Source organism: Scyliorhinus canicula, chromosome 6 (assembly GCF_902713615.1).
Source record: "Scyliorhinus canicula chromosome 6, sScyCan1.1, whole genome shotgun sequence".
In the NCBI taxonomy this organism is placed as follows: Eukaryota; Metazoa; Chordata; class Chondrichthyes; order Carcharhiniformes; family Scyliorhinidae; genus Scyliorhinus; species Scyliorhinus canicula.
Genome location: NC_052151.1, coordinates 45,610,947 through 45,635,439, shown reverse-complemented (window position 1 = coordinate 45,635,439; position 24,493 = coordinate 45,610,947). Strand labels below are relative to the sequence as shown.

The 24,493-nt window shown below is 43.1% G+C and overlaps 1 protein-coding gene across 2 annotated transcripts in view; it reads right to left on the bottom strand.

Moving 5' to 3' along the window:
* Positions 1-7,826: 7,826 nt before the first annotated feature.
* Positions 7,827-24,493, bottom strand: part of hace1 (HECT domain and ankyrin repeat containing E3 ubiquitin protein ligase 1) — an 86,086-nt gene continuing 69,419 nt past the window's right edge. For both annotated transcript variants that reach the window (XM_038799266.1, XM_038799267.1), the window contains exons 21-24: positions 21,409-21,507; positions 19,583-19,653; positions 17,883-17,996; positions 7,827-8,724 (exon numbers count right to left, since the gene is read on the bottom strand). In XM_038799266.1, the coding sequence (XP_038655194.1) occupies positions 8,622-8,724; positions 17,883-17,996; positions 19,583-19,653; positions 21,409-21,507 (387 nt within the window). In that variant the 3' untranslated portion in view covers positions 7,827-8,621. The remainder of the gene's footprint in view (positions 8,725-17,882; positions 17,997-19,582; positions 19,654-21,408; positions 21,508-24,493) is intronic.

Below are 24,493 nucleotides of genomic sequence, written 5' to 3'. Positions count from 1 at the left end.
CCTGCTTCAAAACGTCCCCCCAGCTCCACCTTCCACTTCCGTTTTACCTCCACCAGGGCCCTCTCCCTTAGCTTCCCTTGAATATTGGAGACCGTACCTTCCCCTATTTCAGGGATGGGCAAACTTTTCCGTGCAAGGGCCACATTCAGAAATTCACAATTTTAAAGGGCCGCATAGTATAGAACATAGAACAGTACAGCACAGAACAGGCCCTTCGGCTCTCAATGTTGTGCCGAGCCATGATCACCCTACTCAAACCCACGTATCCACCCTATACCCGTAATCCAACAACCCCCCCCCTTAACCTTACTTTTATTAGGACACTACGGGCAATTTAGCATGGCCAATCCACCTAACCCGCACATCTTTGGACTGTGGGAGGAAACCGGAGCACCCGGAGGAAACCCACGCACACAGGGGGAGGACGTGCAGACTCCACACAGACAGCGACCCAGCCGGGAACCGAACCTGGGACCCTGGAGCTGTGAAGCATTTATGCTAACCACCATGCTACCCTGCTGCCCCTAAGTAAAATTAAGTAAAATAATTACTTCACCTGGTTATGATTTAGAACATAGAACAGTACAGCACAGAACAGGCCCTTCGGCCCTCGACGTTGTGCCGAGCAATGATCACCCTACTCAAGTCAACGTATCCACCCTATACCAGTAAGTAACCCAACAGCCCCCCCCCCCCCCCATTAACCTTAAAAAATTAATTAAAATTAAAAAAAAAAAAATTTTTCAATGACTTGGTGGGCCGCATAAAGACCTTTGGCGGGCCGTAGTTTGCCCACCCCTGCCCTATTTCATCCTCAGACACAATCTTTTCAAGCAACGACCAGGGTGGCAACCTCGGAAATATGGCCACCTGCTTCCTCCCAAAGTCCCTGAATTGCAAATATGTAAACCCAGGGGCTGGTTTAGCTCACTGGGCTAAATCACTGGCTTTTAAAGCAGACCAAGCAGGCCAGCAGCACGGTTCGATTCCCGTACCAGCCTCCCCAGACAGGCGCCGGAATGTGGAGACTAGGGGCTTTTCACAGTAACTTCATTGAAGCCTACTCGTGACAATAAGCAATTTTCATTTCATTTTTTCATTTCATTACCAACTCAAACTCTCCACCACCTCTCCCAGCTCTGCAAGCCTGCCCTCCATGAACAAATCCCTGAACCTCTCTATCCCCTCCCGCTCCCATGACCTGAACGCTGAATCCAACTTTGTTGTGATAAATCAATGATTATCACAAATTGTCACCCACAGCGACATGCCCTCAATCCTAAAACGTTGCCTGCACTGATTGCAGGCTCTGAGCGATGCAACCACCACCGGGCTCATGGAGTATTTGTTTAGTGAGAATGGAAGAGGTGCCAACACCAGTGCCCTCAAACTTGTCCCCTTTACCGAAGCCTCCTCCATCTGTCCCCACACCGACCCTTCCCACACAACCCACTTCCAAACTTTCTCCACATTCGCCGCACAGTAATAATTTAATTAATTTGGCAAAGCCGACCCGTCTCTCTGCCTGCCTCTCTCCAAAGACACCCTCATAACAAATCAAACAGTTTATCCTCCCAAAAAAACCTTAGGCACAAAAATCGGCAGACTCTGAAAGACAAACAGAAATTTCGGCAAGACCACCATCTTCACAGTCTGGACCCTCCCTACCAACAAAAGCAGATATCCCATCTCTTGAAGTCATCCTTTATTCCCTCTACCAAATTAACCAAATTCAATTTATGTAACTGAGGCCAACCATGCAGCACCCTTTTTCCCAGATATCGAAAACTCAACTTAACCAGCCGAAATGGCAACTTCTCAACACCCCTCCTCTGCACCCGAGCATTGATCAGGAATACCTCGCCCTTTTCCACTTTGAGCTTATACCGTGAGATACTCTGTCAATACCCCCATAATCCTATCCATACTAACCACTGGGTCTGTGACATACATTAGCAAGTCATCTGTGTACAGGGACATTTGATGCTCCACCCTCCCTTCTCTATACCTTTTCACCCGTTGAAGCCGTAAGTGCCATCACCAATGGCCAGTGCAAAAAGCAATAGCGACAGCAGACACCCCTGCCTCGTTCTCTAGTTCAGACAGAAAACAAGCCTTCTCCCCATCCATAGATTTTATCACCTCCGTTTTCTGACACGCTCGAGGTCATCACCACATTTAATAACCTCCAAATATTAGACGATAGCAGTCACCCCATCACTCCCGGCACAATCCTCCATGTGCATTGCCAGCACCTTGGCCAACAACTTTGTACATTCAAAAGTAGTATCAGATGATATGACCCATACTCCTCTGGATCCTTATCCTTCTTTAAAATAAGCAAAATTGATGCTTGTGTCAGTGTGGGCAGAAGCTCCTCCTTATTAACTCAATCGTTAAACATTTCCACCGAGAGAGGCCCCAACTCAGTAACAAGTATTTTATAGAATTTCACTGGGAATCCATCCAGACCCGGGGCCTTCCCCGACTGCATGGATCCAATACATCGTATCACTTCCTCGCATCCAGCCCTGCACCTTCTCCTCCTCCACCACCGGGAACTCCAAGCCATTCAAGATGCACTGCAGGCTTTAGTTCCCGAGGTGACTAAAAAGTTCAATGCACATTCTGTGGCAGGTGGGGCAGAGAATGTTTTTGAGACTGTTAGGTGGGATGCTTGAATTTTGGTATGCTCGTTCCGCTTGGCCTCAATCTGGGCCCGTTGGAGGTTTTCAAAATGGTTGGCACTTCTGCGAATGCTTTTTCTCCAGTTGGGCGATGTTGAGAAAGAGATTCCCACAAATCGGCAGGCGTGTTGCATTTTTTCAGGTAGACTTTGAGAACATCCCACTGCCCTCCTGATGATAGGTTTGCTGTGATGAAGCTTGGAGCAAAGCGCTTGTTTTGGGAGTCTTGTGTCAGGCATGCGGACGATGTAGCCTGCCCAACATAGCTGATTAGCAAGTGCCACTAAACTGGGGACCCTGACCCGAGACTGACATTAGAGCATCCATTTTGTCGTTAAATTATCATTGTACAGAGGCATTACTGGTGGTATTTCTCCAGGGATTTAAGGTGTCTGCTGTACATTGTCCATGATTGTGACACATACAGAATGGCCAGATTGCACTGCAGCCCTGTAGACCATGTGCTTGGTATTGGGTTCAGGTCTTTGTTATCAAGCATTATTTTCCTCGCATAGATTGCGAATACCATCAATCCCAGAGGTGAAAGGTTTCTTTTTTGCTTACTGCCACCTTGGATGGGCACCAATGCTGCAGGTGTCAGGAACCAGTACGAAAACCAACCAGAAATTGTGAATATCTGAATCTTCTCCAGTGATCCTCACCTCCCCGCTTCTTCTGAGCTCACACTATTCATAAATGTCCAGGGTCAGATTAGCTCAGTTAGCTGGACAGACATTTTATGATGTACAGGAAGGCCAGCAGCGTGGGTTCAATTCTCATACCAACTGGGGTTAATAATGAAGGCCTTCTAAGCCATGCCTTTCATCTGAGGTATGGTGATCCTCAGGTTACCACCAATCAGCTCTCCTCCTTTAACGAGAAAACAGCCAATGGTCATCTCGGACAATTGGGCTACTACTGAATTTTTCTCTTATGTAGTGCTGTCATCAGAACTGAAATGATAATGGTTTCAGCAGGCCTCAAGAAATATTAAATGGCCCTAAAATGTTTACTTGGAGGGAAAGGGTCTCTCTCCTGACCCCAATACTTATCTGCTGAAGGCACAGCTCTTAGGTCAAAACCTTCAGTGGGAAATCGATTCCAATCTTCAGGCAGTTCTGTCTCTTTAAGTCTTTATCACTTCTGCCATTGCCTCTGCAGCAGAGAATGTTGAAATGCGTTTGGATTGGTTATTTTAGGAATTTGTTGGATTACGTGATATCTGAATTACAAGTCTTCAGTATAGCAACATATGAACTGAACATTTGCGATTTAACACAAGTTTCTGACACAGTGAATTAGAGATTACATGGAACACCTACAGACAGTTTGATTTTGGTAGTATTACGTTTTCCATTGTTAACTAGTTGTCTTTACTATTTCACCACATTTTTATTGGTAACGTATGCTCATTGCTCATTACCTCTTCTTAATGCAATCCAGGGTTACAAACCCTCATTTCATTGCCCCAGCTTAACTGTTAAATAGGCTACACAATCTTCCAGGACTGTTGTAAATTCATGTTTCTCAACGTAAACTGATAACACTTATAAAGTTTCTTTAATACCACGCAATAGGCACAGAGAAAATAGACAACCAGGGCAGAAATTAGATGGGTTGACAGAGGTTTAAATGGTAAGATTTGGGAATATAGAACCATGAGTATTATGGCTGATCTGTAGCCTATGTCCAATTACCTACCGTGGCTCTATGTCCCTCAATAATCTAGCAAGCTTATTTATTGAGCTGGCGGATACTGCTTTTCTGAGCAAGAGTTCCACACTTCTACCACTCTTTGTACGATGAAATGCTTCCCAATTTCTCTCCTGACAGGTCTGGTACGGTTTTAAAGATATAATCCCCTTATTCTATTCCGCCACCAATTAAAAATGTTTTTACCAACACTATCACTTTGCTTCAAAGTTCTAAAATCATCAAATCAAACTCTATATTCCACAGAAAACAAACTCATTTATTTTAAATCTCCTCACAATTTAACCTTTAGAGCCCTGGTAACATTTTGCTGAATCCATGCTTGTACTCCCAAGGTTTGTATCCTTTCTGAAGTGCAGTGCCCGGAACTGTAGACGGTATGGCTTTAATATAAAGGTTCATATTCCATTAGCCTTTTTGTTTTTTTTTCATACCTGACCATTATATTTTATTGATGTGTATTTAGGCTTCTAAATCTTTTTGCTGATCTCGTTTTAGCTTTTCACCATTAAAAAAAATACAGGTTAATCCTTTGCCAATGTGGATAGCCTCTGTTCTTGAAAATACAGAAAAATGTGTCATTTGAAACATGGAAGTCTGGCAATATCTGGCCTGAGAGGATACAGGGAAAGATCCCACAAAAGGTTAATAGCAGCTGCAAAGAGCAGGATTGTAAAATGCAGATTATCAAACACACAGGTTTCATGTGGTAAGCTAAAACAATGGTTCACACCTTCATGGAATGTAACTATCTCAGGAAGTATCTGGAAAAGCATGGATGAGAGTTTCAATTGACGAATGTTTAAAACAGGCAGGTCTTTCAGTTAAATTTTAGCATACAGCTAAAAGCAAAGTCTCACACCTTAATTTAAATAAACTCTTAGTAAACAGCTGGAAAGGATGGAAGATGCTCAGTTGAATTTGGTGTAAATTGTAAAGTGTAAAATTCTATGGACATCAAGTCAATTAAAAGAAAATTGGAGACGACCTGACTACGGGAGACACAATTTGAAGTCAAAATCAAAGGCAAAGTTATGAGCTGGGGACAATTGGAAAATTAAGCGATTCAAAAGCAGGAAGTGGAGGTAACACCTATTGAAACCGGGGTGTTTTTAAATCAGATCTGACAGGTGACGTTATGCGCAAAGTGAATAGTTGGTTGTATTTGGATGTTTGCATCAAGGATACTTTTTGACAATCAAAATGAAACAAGCTCATTTACAATAAAGTCGTTAAAACTTGGTGACTCTTCGAAAGAGAATATAAACCTGAAGGGGACAGCCAGCAGAGCCAGCTCTCACAGCTTGGTGCATGGGAAGGATAGGACACAGCAACCGAGTTCACCAGCGAATACAACTCAAGAGGAGCAGATTTTAAGAAGATCGATTGTCAAGGCCAGGGCCTGAAGGTCCCTTCAACCAACAGGAAGGATCCCGAAGCAAGATCTTTTTTCCTTTCTGTAAAGAAAGTGTTTGCAGCTTTTAAAAGAAAAAATATAATAATAAAATAACTTAACTTAACTTAACCTGAAAAAGTGGTTATTAGCCTACTTTACTTCCTTAACAACGCAGGACCCAGGACATCGATGCTACTAAGGGGTAAGTAGGTAAAATTCTTCGGTGAAGGTATGGGTTATACTGGGGGATAACTTGAAAATATAGTTTGACCTAAATAGCACCCACCGAAGCCTGCATCGGAGTCAGGGAGTGAGAATCCCTGTTCACCATTTAGAATAGCGGCCTTTTTTTGGTATAGGGGGAATTCTAAGAATAGTGGTGAGTTTAAAATTCACCTCCCACTTATCTGCATTGAAATCAATCTGTCAGTTTTGTCCACTGAATCAATCAATATCTCGAGCACAATCCTGTCCACATCATTTACTATACCCCAACTGCGTTATCAGTTTACATGCATATATGACTCTCTATTGTGTTATCCAGGTCATTGAGTAGAGTGAATATTTGAATCCTTATTAGCTTTTTCTAATCAGCTCAAATTTCTCTAATTGCAGAGTCATTTTGTAGTGTAAAGGAGTGTAATGGAGTATTCGCCACTTATCTGGATCCGTGCAGTTCCAACATTTAGGAAGCTCAACACTATCCAGGACAAAGCAGCCCTTCCACAAACATTCATTCTCTCCTCCACCAACGAACAGCGACAGCTGTGTGTACCATCTTCAAGATGCACTGCAGGAACTCACCAAGGCTCCTTAAGCAGCATCTTCCAAACTCACAATGCTATTAAGGAGGAAATGGGCAACAGACACCCTTGGAGGTTCCATTACATGTCCCTCACCATTCTGACATTGAAATATATCACCGTTCCTTCACTATCGCTGGATCAAAATCCTGGAACTCCCTCTCTAACTGCCCTGAGGATGTTCTTACATCTCAGGGTCTCTAGTGATTCAAGGAGGCAGCTCACCACTACCTTCTGAAGGGCAATTTAGCGAGTGCCCTTCAGCCAGCGACACCCGCATTCTGTAAATTAATTCTTTAAAATTCCTTACCTTCTTCCTTTAAAGCCCGAGAAGGGATCAGGTGCTGGGGATTTATTAGTCCTTGGTGCCATTATTTGTACAAATAATGTTTTTTTCTAGCTTCTTATATTTTAGTGAGTTATTAATTATTAGTTTCCCTGGAATGTCAACTATATTATTCTCTCCTCTGAAGACTGGCACAAAGTGATCATTCCATAAGACTGTCATTTATTTTAATTTGCATGATTACCTGCATCAAGTTTAAAAGGCCATCAGTGTCCTTAACTACCATCGTTCTTCTAATATAATTGTTACAAACCTTTGCTAACCTTCATATCCATTTTTTAAAAATGTTTCTTTTTGCACTTTATACATCTTTTTAATCTTCCTTGGCTGTTCTTTAGATCTCTCCTCGCCCTTTGGATTTTCACCATTCCTTGTACTTTTGTATGCTCTTTCCATTTTTTTTATATCATCTCTCAACCCTTTTGTCAACCATTGGTGTTTTATTTGGGAAGAAGAGCACTTGTCCCTTAGGGTTATATACTGGTGCCGTATCAAGTTAAATTATTTTTTGAACACCTCCCACTGCTGATCTGTAGTGTTACCAGATTGTAGTTTTAACCCCTTTGCTGTCATCAATTTCATTCCATTAATGTTGGTCTTACAAAAATCTAGAATCACAGTAATGGTGTTATATTTTTCTTTCCAATTATAACATCAAATTCAATTATGATTAGTTAATAAACTAAACAGCTCCCCAAAAATGTGTATATCTGGCTCATTACGAAATCTAGTATGACCTGGCCCTCTGATTATAAAAAATGGAGAAACAAACGAGTTGAGTGGAGCCCAGAGTCGGAGATGAATCGGAGATAATCAATTGAAGGTTTGATAACTAATGTATGGCAGGCTACCATAATATTATCCCTCTGATATGTAAAATACCGAATTCTGTAAAAAATTTAATTTTTTTTTTAAAAAGACATGCACAACAGGGAGATACATAAGCAGTTGCATCATACTCTACAAATACAAATATACAGGACTTCAGGCAATATGTACAGTGCATAATTTTTACCATATACAAATACTTCCATATAAAACATTAATCTTTTTAAACTAGCTAATATTGCATTGCAGACATCCTGCAAAATAATTTGGCTCTTAAGGGCACACTTTCCAATATATTCTGCCCTTTCTACTGAATGTCCTCCATTTCAGCGATGTTAAATTATGAAGTCTGAGTAATAAACTAAACATTTACATCTATAAAATGTTCTGTCTTACAAAAAAATATAATGAGAGCTTGGCTTTGGAGAACATTTGCTTTCCTCTCTTTCCTTCCCCCACCCCCACCAGAAATATAAGAAGCTTGGAAATAGAACTTATATACCGTAGCTCTGATTCAAACAAAGAGTACACCCGCAGACATGGCATTTTAGATTTCAGAATGCCACATGTTTTGACACTGTGCAGTAGTTTGCAAATTCCTATACTTTTATCACAAATACGTGATTAATTGTACAAAAACATAACAAATTTTAAATGCAAATTTGAAAGTACACACACAAGCATAATGCTCGACATGAGCATTCAGTGTATGCCATGCATATACAGATGTGCTGCAACACAAATGTGCACATGAATCTGAAGGGAGCACTTAAAAATCAGAAGCATTATTAAACACCGTTAAGGAGTGAAGGTCTTTTCAGGAGCCACTTTCAAGTTTTCATATATATTTATGCCATGGTATACCCATAGCTGCCACAGTGCAATGCCACAAGAATCCGATCCTTCAGGTTCTCTTTGCTGGGGTATTCTGGCAACTTCAACATGTTGATGCTGAAACACATTTTAAGTAATATTAGTACAAGCCACATTACATTAATCTATAAGCAAAACTGATTTATACCTACTAGCCTACTCAAACATATTATGGAAGCAAGCATGTGAACGTATGGAACATACAGTTGAAATAACCAGCATCCTCGAGTTAAGAGTTCTCGTCATACTAGACCATTAAGCCAATTATATCACCAACTTCGCTGGTAACTTGCTCCACATAGATAGCCTTTTGAGCAGATTTCCAGCTGACCTCTCACCTGTACCATTCACACTATCCTTCGCTGCACCATCAATAAACACTATCCTATGTATTATGACCAGTGTTGTTTCAAGTTTACCATAACTGCTCTATTTGCTTTTTAATTTTATTTCACAACATGTCTGAACAGAAAACAACATGTTTTTTATAATACCCAGATTAATTTCTAATACTCATCTTGCATACTTTTGTCCAAACTGACATACTTCGCCAATAATTAAATTAATTTGCCTGTTCAACTATATTTGAATATTATGCAAATCTTTGATCAAGTTCTTGGTTTCTTCCAACAAGTAATTTATGTAGAATATGTGTGTCCTCTAGCATTTGGACTTTGAACAAAGCAGCTTACTCAACTTGGTCAATTCCCCTTTAGGATGCACAATTTTTGAATACTTTGCCAACGATTTGTGACTATAATCCAATCACTGGACAAATAAAATATTTTGAGATGTTGAGTTGCTGCAGGAAAACACTGCTTAGATATCACAAGTACTTTGGCTATAATGTTTTTTGATGTCTTTAGGTTCCAAAAGGCACGAGTGGAATTTCCCAGTCCTACCAAAGTCCGTGGAGTTTTGTTTTTGCATTCATGGGTAGTTGTACGTGGTTGCACATTTTAAACCTTTTGCTAGTAATTTATGCATCTTTACCTGATTAAGTTTTAACAATAAAACTGACTCTTTACTTGTTAACTTAAGGAACATAATTGGCTTATTTCTTACACTGAGCTACACAAAGACTGGAATTCTTTGGCTGTTGGGATTCACTTTTTCCGCTGGCAGCGCACCGCCGTCTGCAGGTTTCTCGGCAGCATTAGGTGGCTTCAATGGGAAATCCCATTGAAAAGTGACAGGAAGAGAGACTCCCGCACCACCAAGAAATACGCAGCTGGGGGACAGGAGAATCCAGTCCATAGTTTTATATATATATTATATAAATCCTTTTTAAACCATTTAGTTGTAATTGACTTCTGGTGATGGTGATGTGCTGAGTGGACGCACATCAGGTCTATCTCCACCTAACCAGGACCAAATAGGCACTTTTAGGCAAATTTTGTTCGAAATTTGAAGGCAAATTAACCTCAACGGAGAAAAGAAAACCATCACACAAACAAATAGCCAGAAAACTGGGGCTCGGGGGGGGGTTGAAGAGGTGGCAGAAAGGGCCACGAGCAGCAGGCGGACAAGCCGGCGAACCCATGAGGCGAAAGGGTCCGGCCACCCAGGAGAGAAGGAGAACAGCCACCTGAGCATCGACCTGGAGAGGACAATCCACGACCTGGAGAGGGCCTCGACGGACCAGAGTGACAGGACCGTCATTCTAGAAGCAGAAGTTAAAAAGTTGGTGGCGGTCAAGGAAGCTTAAAGGGGAATGTCGAGGACCAGGAGAACAGGTCCTGATGACAAAATATCCAGGTTGTGGGCCTGCCAGAAGGCATCGAGGCTAGAGACCCGATAGGCAACGTCGCCCAAATGCTGGGCAATATAGTCTGGAGAGACAGCTTCCCCAAACCCCCAGATGTCGACAGGGCACACAGATCGCTCATGCCAAAATCCCAGGCAGGGGAGTAGCTGAGAGCGATCATCGGGAAGCTACACCAATATCAAGACCGGAAGAGGATCCTGCAGTGGGCAAGACAGACTAGAGCGAGCACATGCGAAAGACATAAAATCCAGGTTTACCAAGACATTGGGACAGATCTGGCAAAATGCAGGGCTGGGCTTAACCAGGCAAAGTCAGCCCTGTATAAAAACGGGGTGCGATTTGGTATGCTGTTACCAGCCAGGCTCTGGGTCACAGACCAGAACAAAGAGCACTAATTCAATACCCCGGCGGAGGCAAACAAATTTGTGCAGACCAACGGCCTGGACAAGGGACAGGCGAGGTAGCGATGAAGGTTGATCAGAGGAGGATTGCTAAAGAAATAGAGACTCATTGGACAGTTATCATGTTTGGGTGGGACTGTACTGCTTTGTTTTGATCAAAACGACAGAGTCACAGGAGAGAATGAGGATAGGGAAATGCAGCTGAGGGTATAGGCTGGGAAGGCGAACAGTCAGCTAGGGGCTAGACCCGCCCTGGGAGAGGAGCTACCATATTAGCAGGAATAGCTAGCACGGGAAGACAGACAGCAAGGGGAACCGCGGCGCACCTCTTGGCAGAATGCAGGGGCACGTCCACCAGGTAAGTATGGTTGATCCTGCAGGAATTAGGGGACAGAAATCCCCTCATCAAGATTATCATCTGGAAGGTCAGGGGACTTAACGGCCCAGTGAAAAGATCCAGAGTCTTTGTTCACTTAAGAGGTCTCAAAGCCGACATAATCTTCCTGCAGGAGGCAAACCTGAGGGAGAAGGACCGAATGCGAGTAAGAAAGCTGGGTGGGACAGCTGTACCATTCATGCTACGGGACGAGGGCTAGGGTAGTAGCCATAATGATTAGTAAGAGGACGAGGTTTACAGCAACAAAGACGGTTACGGACCAAGGGGGATGGTAAGCCATGGTCAGCAGTGTCCTGGACGGGGCACCGTTAGTTCTGGTGAATGTGTATGCGCCCAACTGGGACAACACAGACTTTATAAAGAAGACCATGGCGGAAATCCCCGACATTGACACTCACCGACAGATCATGGGGGCCAATTCAACTGTGTACAGGACCCTCTGACGGACCGATCAAACTCCAGAACAGGGAAAAAGACAGGCATGGCTAGGCAACTAGGAGCATTCATGGAGCAGATGGGGGCGGCGGACCCATGGCAGTTTCTACACCCCAGTGAGAGGGAATTCTTTTCACCAGTGCACAAAGCATATTCAAGGATAGACTACTTTGCGGTGGGGAAATCGGTGCTTCCAGGAATAAAAGGGTGGAATATTCCACGATATTCATCCCCAGCCATGCTCCACATTACAGGGATATGAGTTTGGAGACGGCGCCCCACATGGAGGCTGGACCTCCTGGCTGAAAAGGCCTTCTGCCAGAAAACATCACAGGCCATAGGTGAGAACTTTACTAATAACCAGAGCGGGGAAGTCTTCCACGGTCGGGGAGGCATTGAAGGCGGCGATTGGGGGAGAAATTATAGCCTATAAGGCACGTAGCGATAGGGAAGAGAGGGAGGCCAGACAACAAGAGAGCAATTCTATTTTGGAGGTCGACAGAAATAATATTCTATATTATTGTCAAATGTACAAGAACTGGAGGGGGATCCAAAGAGGAGGCAGAGAGCACAGTCTCGCTTTATGCGGATGATCTGCTCCTCTACATCTCGGACCTACAAAGCAGTATGGAAGGAATCCTCGCGCTCCTGAAAGAATTTGGCAAAAGCGGGATATTCCCAGTGAACGTGCAAGGGGGAGGCACAACACTGACGTTTAAACAAGCTCAACACAAATTCCGCTACCTGGGGTTCCAAATTGCTCATGACTGGAAAGGGGTTCACAAATGGAACCTGACTAGTCTGACAGAGGAAGGAAAGAAGGACGTGCAGAGATGGAAAACACTCCAGCAGCCCAGCGGTGGTAGCCAGCCTCCAGACCTGGAACCAGCTACGACAACAATTCGGCCTGACCGAAATGTCCGACAAAGCCATTATCTACAATAACCACAGATTCACGGCAGCACTCACTGACAGACCGATCCAGAGTCTTTGTTCACTTTTACAAGGTGAACAGGACGGTGGACACTGACAGTCAGGCCCGGTACACCGACGGCAGGGTCACAATACAGGACAAACTGACGGAGAGATTCCAGGTAGCTTAGGGCAACAAACTCAGATACCTGAAAGGAGACAACGACTTATCCACGACCACTGCGACGGACGCTACTAGAACAAGTACTGAACGCAGACATTCTAGGTAGAGAGAACTGTAGTGACATGTACGAACGACTGATAAGAGAGGGCCGACACTGTACTGGACGCGACTAAGAGGAAATGGGAGGAATACTTGGGGTTCAAAATAGGGTGGGGACTATGGAGCGAAGCACTACATAGGGTCAACTCCACGTGCATAAGGCTCAACCTAATGCAACTAAAAGTGGTACACAGAGCCCACTTAAAAAGAACCCGAACGAGCAGGTTCTTCCCGGAGGTGGAGGACAGGTGTGAATGGTGCCAAGGTCCGGTCAACCACGCCCATATGTTGTGGTCTGGCCCCAGACTTGCTGGGTACTGGTCAGCCTTCTTCAAGCCACAGACCAAAGTGGTGGGGCCATGCTCGAAAGTGGCGGTCTTCAGGATATCAAATCAGCCAGATCTCTTCATGTGGAGGAGGGCAGATGCCCTTGCCATTGCCTCTCTGATCAGCCAACATAGAATCCTGCTCGGCTGGCGGCCAGCAGCACCACCTAAAGCTGCAGACTGGCTGTCCGACCTCTCAGAATCTCTCCAAATGGAGAAAATCAAATTCGTCATCCGAGGGTCGGAAGATGGTTTCCCCACAACATGGGAGCCATTCACCCCACTGTTCCGGGACCTGTTTGTAGCCAATAAACAAATAAACAAGTAGCCAAGAAGCAGGGGAAAGTCGCCAGGAAGTGATAGAAGATAGGGATGGGAGGGAGAACCAGGGAGGGGAGCAAGATGGAGTAGCCAAACACAGGAGTGAAAGGGGAGTAGCAGAGAAGGGGGTGGAAACTGGGAGGAAGGGAGGATGAGGGAAGGAGAACAATAGAGGGGAGCCAGAAGGGAGGAAAGAGGAAGAAACACAAACTGGGAGGAGAGTGCAGGAAATGATAATGACCACAACAAGCACAGCAAGGCAAAAGAGAAAGAAAGAGCAGGAAGAAGGAACAACAGATGGCCGAAGTTGAGGCAACTGGAAGCATCAATAGGTCTGGGAGAGATCATGGAGACCATCAGCTCCGTGCAAGCGGGGAAGACGGACTCCCGGCGGACTTCTATAAAAATTGTGCATCAGCCCTGGCCCCACACCTAAGGAATATGTTCGCAGACTCACTAGCGAGGGGAACCCTGCCTCCCACACGAACACAGGCCACGATATCGCTAATACCCAAAAAAGACAAAGATCCAACGGAATGCGGATCATACAGACCCATTTCGCTGCTCAACGTAGACGCAAAGATACTTACAAATGTTTCGGCCAAGGGACTGGAGAACTGCGTACCAGAAATGGTCACAGAGGACCAGACAGGCTTTGTCAAGGGTAGGCAGCTGACCACGAACATTAGACGGCTGCTGAAAGAACACCAGATGTGATCGTCTCATATAGAATTTACAGTGCAGAAGAAGGCCATTCAGCCTATAGAGTCTGCACCGGCTCTTGGAAAGAGCACCCAACCCAAGTCCTCACTCCACCCTATCCCAATAACCCAGCAACCCCATCCAACACGAAGGGAAATTTTGGACACTTAAGGGCAATTTAGCATGACCAATCCACCTAACCTGCACATCTTTGGACAGTTTGAGGAAACCGGAGCACCCAGAGGAAACCCACGCACACACGGGGAGAACGGACAGACTCCACACAGACAGTGACCCAAGCCGGGAATCAAACCTGGAACCCTGGAGCTGTGAAGCAATTGTGCTAACCACCATGCTGCCCGGACGTATGCCGTGCTGAAGGGGTTGGATTACGAGAAGAGGTTGAGTAGACTGGGACTGTACTTGTTGGAATTTAGAAGGATGAGGGGGGGATCTTATAGAAACATATAAAATTATGAAGGGAATAGATAGGATAGATGCAGGCAGGTTGTTTCCACTGGCGGGTGAAAGCAGAACTCGGGGGCATCGCCTCAAAATAAGGGGAAGTAGATTTAGGACTGAGTTTAGGAGGGACTTCTTCATCCAAAGGGTTGTGAATCTATGGAATTCCTTGCCCAGTGAAGCAGTTGAGGTTCCTTCACTAAATGTTTTTAAGATAAAGATAGATAGTTTTTTGAAGAATAAAGGGATTAAGGGTTATGGTGTTCGGGCCGGAAAGTGGAGCTGAGTCCACAAAAGATCAGCCATGATCTCATTGAATGGCGGAGCAGGGTCGAGGGGCCATATGGCCTACTCCTGCTCCTAATTCTTATGTCTCCCTGGACGTAAAAAAAGCCTTCGACAGAGTCGAGTGGAAGTTCCTCTTTGAGGTACTGGAACGGTTTGGGCTAGGAGCGGGCTTCACCTCGTGGGTGAAACTTTTGTACAAAGGCCCCAAGGCAAGTGTTCGAAACAACGCCACCAGCTCTGAATACTTACAGCTGCACAGAGGCACAAGGGAGGCACTGTTCCCGCTCCTACTCACCCTGGCAGTTGAACTCCTGGCGATCGCTCAGGGAGACACAAAAAGCTGGAAGGGCACCTAAAGAGGAGGCAGAGAGCTTAAAAGAGTTTCACACTCCATGGATGACCTGCTCCTCTACATCTCGGACCCACAGAATGGCCTGAAAGCAATCATGCAGCTCCTGGAAGAGTTTGGAGCTTTCTCGGGCAAGACTGAGGCATTCCTGGCAATCCAGAGGGGGGAGAGACAGGGCTGGAGGGACTGCCATTCACATTAGCCCAAAACTAATCTGGGGATCCAGACATCCCATGACTGGACACGGATCCACAAGTGGAATCTGACCAGTCTGGTGGAGGAAGTTAAAAAAGACCTACAGAGATGGGATGCACTCCCTGCGGGAAGAAAGCAGACGATCAAAATGAACATACTGCTAAGGTTCCTCTTCCTGTTTAGATCCATACCGATCTTCATCCCTAAGGCCTTTGTTCATATCTGTATGTGTGTGGGGGGGGGGATGAGGCAGCATTTTGGTCTAACCAAAATGGCCCCCATCTGGGGAAACCACAAATTCCCACCAGCCATGTTCGACACCATCTTTAAAAAATGGAGACAGGATGGGGCACGCTAGCAGTCAGGGACTTTTACATCGGGGACTGACTAGCGACCTTGGGCGAATTAACGGAAGACCTGGAACTACCGACAGGACAGAAATCAGACACCCCGGAATCAAACACTTTCTCTGCAAGGAGGCGGCAAGATACCCCAGGGCCGAGAAACACACTACTAGAGGAACTAATAAACATGGACAGTAGGGAGGAGGGCAACTGTGGGAATATCTATGGACGGTTACCAGATAGGGGAGGACTAACCCTTGGACGAAGCCGGACGAAAATGGGAGGACGAACTGGGGACAGAAGTGGGTTGGGGAATCTGGAGCGAAGCACTGAACAGGGCCTACTCCATCTCCTGTTGCGCAAGGCTCAGCCTCATGCAGTTTAAAGTGGTTTGTTCTGGGTTTGCCCCAGACTTGTTGGGTTCTGGACAGCCATCTTCAAAGCGATGTCCAAGGTTGTGGGGGTGAGGTTGGAGCCCAAGCCCGAGAGTAGCAATCTTCATGGTATCAGACTGGCCAGAATACATATGAGGAAGAGGGCCGACGCCCTTGCTTCCTTAATCGCACGCCGGAGAATCCTGCTCGGCTAGCGATCAGCAGCACCACCCACAGCTGCTGACTGGCTGGCAGACCTAGCGGAAGGTCTCCACCTGGAGAAGATTAAGTACACATCCTGAGGGTCAGACGAGAGCTTCCACAAAGCGTGGGGCTATTTGTTCCAAGGACCGCTTGAGGCCAACAGTGACTAGGAAAGTGGGGGAGACGGAAGAGACCAGACATGAATGCATACAACGAGGAGGAGCAAAGGGGGAAGGGGTTGGGGAGGAGATGAGGAGGGAACCCGAGAGAAACATGGGGGAAAAGAGAGGAGGGGTAGGGGCAGGAAGTGTTCCCCCTCCCCACAAGGTCAACAACAAAATCCACAGAAAAATATTTTGATCCAATGTTTTGATTGGAGAGAGTAGGTGGCAAGCAGGATTTTGCAGATTTATTTTGAAGAGTAAAAGGTATTAGTTGAATATTTTAAAAGAAATTCCATTCCTTCGCCACAGTCCCTCTCATGAAAGCAAATGGCAACTATATATGAAGGTCGAAAGCTGTCTGCTGTTCCTGGAAACATCTCAATGGTCACGACTCCACCTTAAACTATTAAAAATTAATTATAATACATGATTAGTGCCCCAAAATACTGTATCTTGAACTAAAATAAGCCTCATGACTGAGAATATTTCATGCATGCAACTGCATATAAAATCGAAAATGTCAATAAAAATGTTTAAAAGAAGAATATTTTGTGCCTTATTTGTTAATCAGATTTGCTGTTGATATTCAAATAGCCTGCAAAAGCCATAAATACGAATAGTTTCTGCACATTTCTTCATTCTAGTATCCTTTGGCGGGATTCTCCGGTCACCCAGCTGTGTTTTTCCCAGCGGTGCGCCGTTAACTGGTGGCAGGATTCTCTACTCCCACCGCTTGTCAATGGGATTTCCGATTGAAGCCACTCCATGCCGCCGGGAAACCCATGGGCAGGGGTGGGCTGCCAGCAGGAAGAAAGAATCTCAACAGCCTGAGAATTCCAGCCCTTATATTTGAAGTAAATTGCTTCTTACTATTTCAACCATGTAACAATCCACCAGAGTAATAAATGCTTTGCTTTTGAAAGTACATATCCCATGTGTTAAAAAGATCGTAGGTTATATGCAAATACAGCTGAATATTTCAATTTTTTTTAAAAAGAGACCCGACTGATAGGCTGAGGATATTTTATTGGAGAGATTTTCGCAACAGAACTGCAAAATTCCACAGAAATTTGAAGTATTTCATTACTTTGTCATGTTAATCGGCCACACATGCATTCATTCTGTTGTCAGCGTTTATCTTCCTGTCACAGTATTCAAAAGCCTGAAATCTCATGAATGGCAACATATTTCATGAAATAACATAAGGCATTTGCATAGTTGCCAAATAGATTAAAGAAAGCCTTTACTTCGCCTTAAATTATACAGAATACATGCTCACTATATTTTGTCTTGCATATGAACGGTACATACCAAGTACTGGATGTTGGCAAGAGGTTTGAAGTGTATGGTACTGCAGCTACTGTAAATTTCTGCAAACCACTGCCACCCATGAGATATGCAAAACCACCATGAGGGACTCTGGAGCTAGAGAACACAAAAATAGAAATTAGGCAACATTTTCAAATTAACATTACCATAACACTGTTGCAAGTGATTATACATCATAAATGATTATACAAATGTACTTCAAACTAAAATAAAACAGTCACTTTAGTTTGGAGCATCAACTCTCTCATTACTCATCACCGATGAATAGGGATACAAGTTGCAACCTTTCAATTTCCAGGCACAGGCTCACAAGTCAGTACCAAGTGGTAGTCGAACCATCTTCCACTCCAATAAAAATGTTCAGGACAAAGTCCAAGCAAACCCAATTCTGAATTCATACAACAATCCTCATGTTTCAGACATCACCTTTTCCAGTGAAAGATTCATAAAGCTTTTAGTACTGTTGCTACGAATAACTCATCTTCAACTGGACTTTTTTTCCCCCTCACTACTAAATTGGGAAATATTACAAAAGGAGCTTTGGCCCCGGATTTTTAATCGCTCCACATTGGCCACCATGTTTTTAGCTGTCTAGGCCCAGAGCACGTGATTGCCCTCCCTAAACCTCTCCACTTCCCTCCTAAAGATGCACCCTAAATCCTCTTTGTCCAAGCTTATGGTCATCTGTCCCTTCTCCTTAAATGGCTCAGTGGCAAATTCTGTTTATTAAACAAAAGTGCTTAGATGTGTTTTATGCTGTTAAAGGTGCTAAAAAATGTAAATGTTTATTGTATCTAATCCAATAGTAGTGGTATAAGTGAGCTTCCACCATTTTTCCATTTCACTTGCTACAGTGCACGGTGTGGAAAAGAAACACAGATGTTAACAACACAGAAGGAAGCCATTCACCCAATCATGTTCATGCCAGCTCTTCGCTTGAGTAATCCAAAATCAATCTCACTGTCCTAATTTCTACATGTCCATAAGTCTCTGCTTCAAATGTTTATCCACGTTTCCTTAAAAGATGGAATGATCTCTGCCTCTCAATTCCTTGATCATAATTTTAGATTGAACAAAACCAGATGTCTATGGTTCAAGAAACAGCTTCACAAACTGCAACCAAAATTAATTTCAAAATAAGAACCATCACACAAATCCACATAGATACATACAAGATAGGAGCAAGAGGCGGCCTTTTGGCCCTTCGAGCCTGCTCCGCCATTCATCACGATCATGGCTGATCCTGCAACTCAAAAGCCTAATCCTGCTTTCGCCCCACAGCCTTTGATCCTATTCTCCCCAAGTACTATATCCAGCCGCCTATTAAATATATTCAATGTTTTAGCATCAACTACTTCCGTGGTAATGAATTCCACAAGCTCACCACTCTTTGGGTGAAGAAATGTCTCCTCATCCCTGTTCGAAATGGTTTACCCTGAATCCTCGGACTGTGATCCCTGGTTCTGGATACAGCAATCATTGGTAACATCTTCCCTGCATCTACCCTGTCTGTCCACATAGCAGAAATTTAATAAATGGACCTGGAACAACTCTTACATGGAGAAATATCGACACCAGGCAGCAATAATATGCACCAATAATGCTAATTAAATCAGATCTGAAAGCCTTCAATAAAAATGTATTATGGCTTCAGTTCAAGTATTTTAATCACAATGTCTTACCTGCCAGTGACAAACTGCAATAATAAAACACATTCTTCTTGGGTTAGTGCTTCCACAACCTCCCAGAACCACTTGAAAAATATAAAGATTAACAGCAATGACAAATTGAGGCAAATCGGGCCATTCTGTACATGGGCAATTTCTCTTACTGATACTATATTTATTTGCAGATTCAATTTCTCAAACAACCATTGTGCGATTTGAATTTTTCTCTGGATTACTACTCCAGTAACATAACCATGAAACATCCATAATAAAAAAAGCAAAATACCACTGATGCTGAAATATGAACAAAAAGCATTGCAAATGGACCAGGAATTTTGTTTTTTATTAAATCACACCTGCTTCCCACCCTATCAGACGTTTTGTTCTTATCTTTCCCTGCATCTGGAAAACAGCCCCTGTGCTTGTTTAAAACCGGTTACATCGGTAACATTTCCGAGATAGAACATAGAACAGTACAGCACAGAACAGGCCCTTCGGCCCTCAATGTTGTGCCGAGCCATGATCGCCCTACTCAAACCCACGTATCCACCCTATACCCGTAACCCAACAACCCCCCCCTTAACCTTACTATTAGGACACTACGGGCAATTTAGCATGGCCAATCCACCTAACCCGCACATCTTTGGACTGTGGGAGGAAACCGGAGCACCCGGAGGAAACCCACGCACACAGGGGGAGGACGTGCAGACTCCACACAGACCGTGACCCAGCCGGGAATCGAACCTGGGACCCTGGAGCTGTGAAGCATTTATGCTAACCACCATGCTACCCTGCTGCCCCAATGCTACCCTGCTGCCCAGGGATCTGACAGACGGTTACAGGCCTTTAACATTAATTCTGTTCATCTGCATAGATGCTGCCTGGTCTGCTGATTATTTCCAGCATTTTCTGTTGACGCGACTCACCACTTGACATCGTACCCATGTGGTGTACAATGGAGGTTTTCAAATAAATTTATTTATACGAGTAAACTATTCAAAGTATCTGAGGGATCACAAGAACTGCTGGTGTACAATAGTCAATTTGCTGAAGAAGATGAGGTTATGTATTCTCACTTAACAGAGGGATCATCTAAATATTGGAATCTACTATTTACATTTTGAACACAGATTGTAAATATAGCCTTGCTAAACAGTGACTGCACTTCATAAGTACTTCATTGGCTGTAAAGTGCTTCGAGATGCCTGGTGATCGTAAAATAGCTAACTAAATTCAAGTCTTTTAATTATTTTTAAAAACCATATTGTACTCCAAAATGTTGATTGTTAATGTTATATTTGAAAAAATCCAACTGAGGTTGCAATATTGGAATATAATTAATTGATTGTGCCTCTAGGGGTTTAAACTTTAATAACAAATGTTCAATTACTTTACTGGAATCAACCATACTTAATCTCTTGATGGTAGTACAGATATTAAACAGCCTGTTACATTTCTATATCCAATTGGATCCTTGATTCTGGCAAGTATCACTTTATTTATTATTGCACCACTGAGATACAATGCAATTACACGACCAAGAAACAGCAGTTGAAGTCGTGAGCCATCAGCACAGTTCAAGCACGTTATCTAAGATTTGCAAGTACTTTATTTTTTTTTTAAATTATGTACTTCTTTTCCTGCTGATTAGTGAACTGAACTGTTGCATTGGGGAGATTCCTTGTTTATTATAAAAGACTGTTTGTTGCATTGTGTGGATTGTTTGTAAAAGTTTATTTCCCATGGCATTTCTGTAACATTGTCAGACCCAAGTATGACCACAGAACGGAACGCAAACACCAAATTGATCATATTTCTATTTTTTAAGTTAATACTAGTACCTGTATCACTGGATCCTCTTTCTCATAACCACTCGTGTATTCTGTATTCCGTTTCCAGTCAGCCACGTCAATTTCTGGCATCCCAGAGAGCAGCAACTCCTATAGATAAGAGGACAAAAAAGATGAATGCTTGTGAAGCACACCAATTTTAGTTCTGGTTGATTAATATATTTGGTTCTATTGCAGCTTTAATTCTTCTCATCCCTTTCTTCACCCCTGCTCAATAGTTAATACTATTAACCTTACCTTTTCTTTTTTTTCAATCTTCATAACCTGTTCCAACTTGGAATAATAATTTGAAGGTTATCTGCAATTTCTTTAACTTCCTTTCCCTCACCTGTCTCAAGTATCACTCTTCTGCAAGAACCAATATGGCTAAATTAGCCTCTGATTAGTTAGCCTCTGATCATAGAAATAGTCCTGAAAATGAGAGAATGAGAATCGCTTATTGTCACGAGTAGGCTTCAATGAAGTTACTGTGAAAAGCCCCTAGTCGCCACATTCCGGCGCCTGTTCGGGGAGGCTGGTACGGGAATCGAACCGTGCTGCTGGCCTGCTTGGTCTGCTTTAACAGCCAGCGATTTAGCCTTGTGAGCTAAACCAGCCCATTATTCAGTTAATTGAAACTCACGGGTCACAGGTTGGCATATTCCCATGTTATTATTAGGGCAATCTGATTTTATTTAAATTTTAAATGGTCGTAACAGCCTGACTGTACTGACTCACTGGTGTTTCAAAAGTTCCAGAAATTAACCATTATTAAAAAGGCCTGGCTAAACTTGTTTGTCTGCAAAAGATAGCCTTTTTATATTAACCACATCTACTACTTTCACTGTATCCTGTATTTGCTAACACAGTGCTAAAGAGATATGAATAAAACGGCTTTGTTTTTTAACTTCATGGCATGCAAGAGTCACAGTCATCTTAAATGTTTACCTCGAACTGAAGGGCTTACTCGGCCATTTCAGTGGACAGTTAAGAGTCAACCATATTGCTGTGGATCTGAAGTCATGTTTGGGTCAGAATAAGCAGATTTCTTCCCTAAAGTATATTAGCAACACTAATTTCCAGTAGCAACTGCACAGTTGGCCAACACCTCAGCCACAGACAAAGGTGTTCCTGACACATTTCCAGTTGGCAACAGGAAAGAGTTTTTGTTTAACTCCTGGACAATCAGGTTTGAGATAGTATAATCAGGAAGTGAAAGTGAACTGATACTTCATGCCTCATTGAGCAGCATGGTAGCACATGGTTGCTTCACAGCACAGGGATACGGGTTCGATTCCCGGCTTGGGTCACTTTTGTGCGGACTCTGCACATTCTTCCTGTGTCTGTGTGGGGTTTCTCCAGGTGCTCCGGTTTCCTAAAGACGTGCTTGTTAGGCAAATTGGACATTCTGAATTCTCCCTGAGTGTTCCCGAACAGGCGCCGGAATGTGGCGACTAGGGGATTTTCATAGTACTGCATTGCAGTGTTAATGTAAGCTTACTTGTGACACTAATAAAGATTATTATTATGCCCATTCCACTCTGGCTCTATCTACGAAGGGGTTAAAGGGCACACACACCACATGCACACACTAACATGTCACAATCTATAAAAATAAACAAAATAAATGGGTTCAAACGTGTTAAATGCTGGGTTTGATTTTACACCCAGCATGTTATGGCTTTGTGCAGAGAGTTCCTACAAAGCCCAGGTAGCTCAGCTGGTAGATAAGGTGACTCTTAATTTCCCACTTAAGGTTTTGAATCCTACATGATTATGATTAACTTTTTAAATATTTTATTTAAAATTGCTCATCATTTTTAACCCCAAAAGTTTACAATAAATTCATTCACAGTCTGAGTTCATTGAAAGTTGGGAATCTCATTTCCTGATTATATGTCTTAATTTACTGAATTGTCAGACGCATGTTTTAGAGGAAACAGTTGATAAATGGTAGCAGGTAGATTCAAGAATTTGCAGACCTAAAAATGTGTAACGTGAATTTTGTTAGACTGTCAAGCAAACTTGTTAATTTTAATGCCGCCAGCAATAACTTTGACACTGTACATATATAAACATAGAAACTGGGAGCAGGAGTAGGTATTTCGACCTTTTGAGCCTGCTCCCTCATTCAATATGATCATGGCTGATCATCTATTTCAATGCTATATTCCTGCTTTTGTCTATTACGATCCTGGACCAGATCCCAACAGTTGTTCGGATACTGGACAGAAACTCCAATATTTTATTTAATTTATAAAACTGCAAGGAAAGGATAATTCGCTCGAGTGATTCCACACACAAATAGGGATATGGTATACTAATACAAACTTTTTTACTGACACAGTATCACTAACTTTAACCTCAAAGAAAATAGTTTACAATTACAAATCTATTTGTAAATTAATTAAAGTCACCCATGATTACAGATGTACCCTTATTGTATGCACTTCTGATTCCTTGTTTAAAACTTGCTTACAATTCCCCTGCTATTTGGGGGCCTATGGATAACCCCCAACAACGTGTTCTGCCTCTTGGTGTTTATCTTCACCTATACAGATTCCATATCATGATTTTCCTTCCTTACTATTGCACGGATTTCCTCTTTTACTAACAATGCTACCCAACCTAATGCAGCCCCTAATGTTGCAGCACAAGTAAGAACAGCCAGAAAGCAAACCAATGAAAAAAAAACAACAATCCATTAGTTTTGTGGTCAGCAGTACTGCTACTTTTTCTTATTCCAAATTTAAATGAATTAACTCAATTTAAATTACTCAGCTGCCATGGTGAGATTTGAATTTATATCTCTGGTTCATCAGCCCAGGCCTCTAGATTACTAGGCAAGGAATTTAACTACAATTCCATTGTACGCTGCAATAACACGATTACCACCGTGTTTATTTATTTAATCTCTTCAGAGAGCAATTTTACATGTTGCTTTTCACCTCTCCTTAAACAGTTTAACATTGGCCATCTGAATCAGTCAGCTTGATCACAGCATAGATTAGTTATAATCAGTGCCAGTTGACTATCATTAATGGTATCTTAATCATAAAAGACTTTTCCACATGAAAAAAAGATAATTCTGTATATG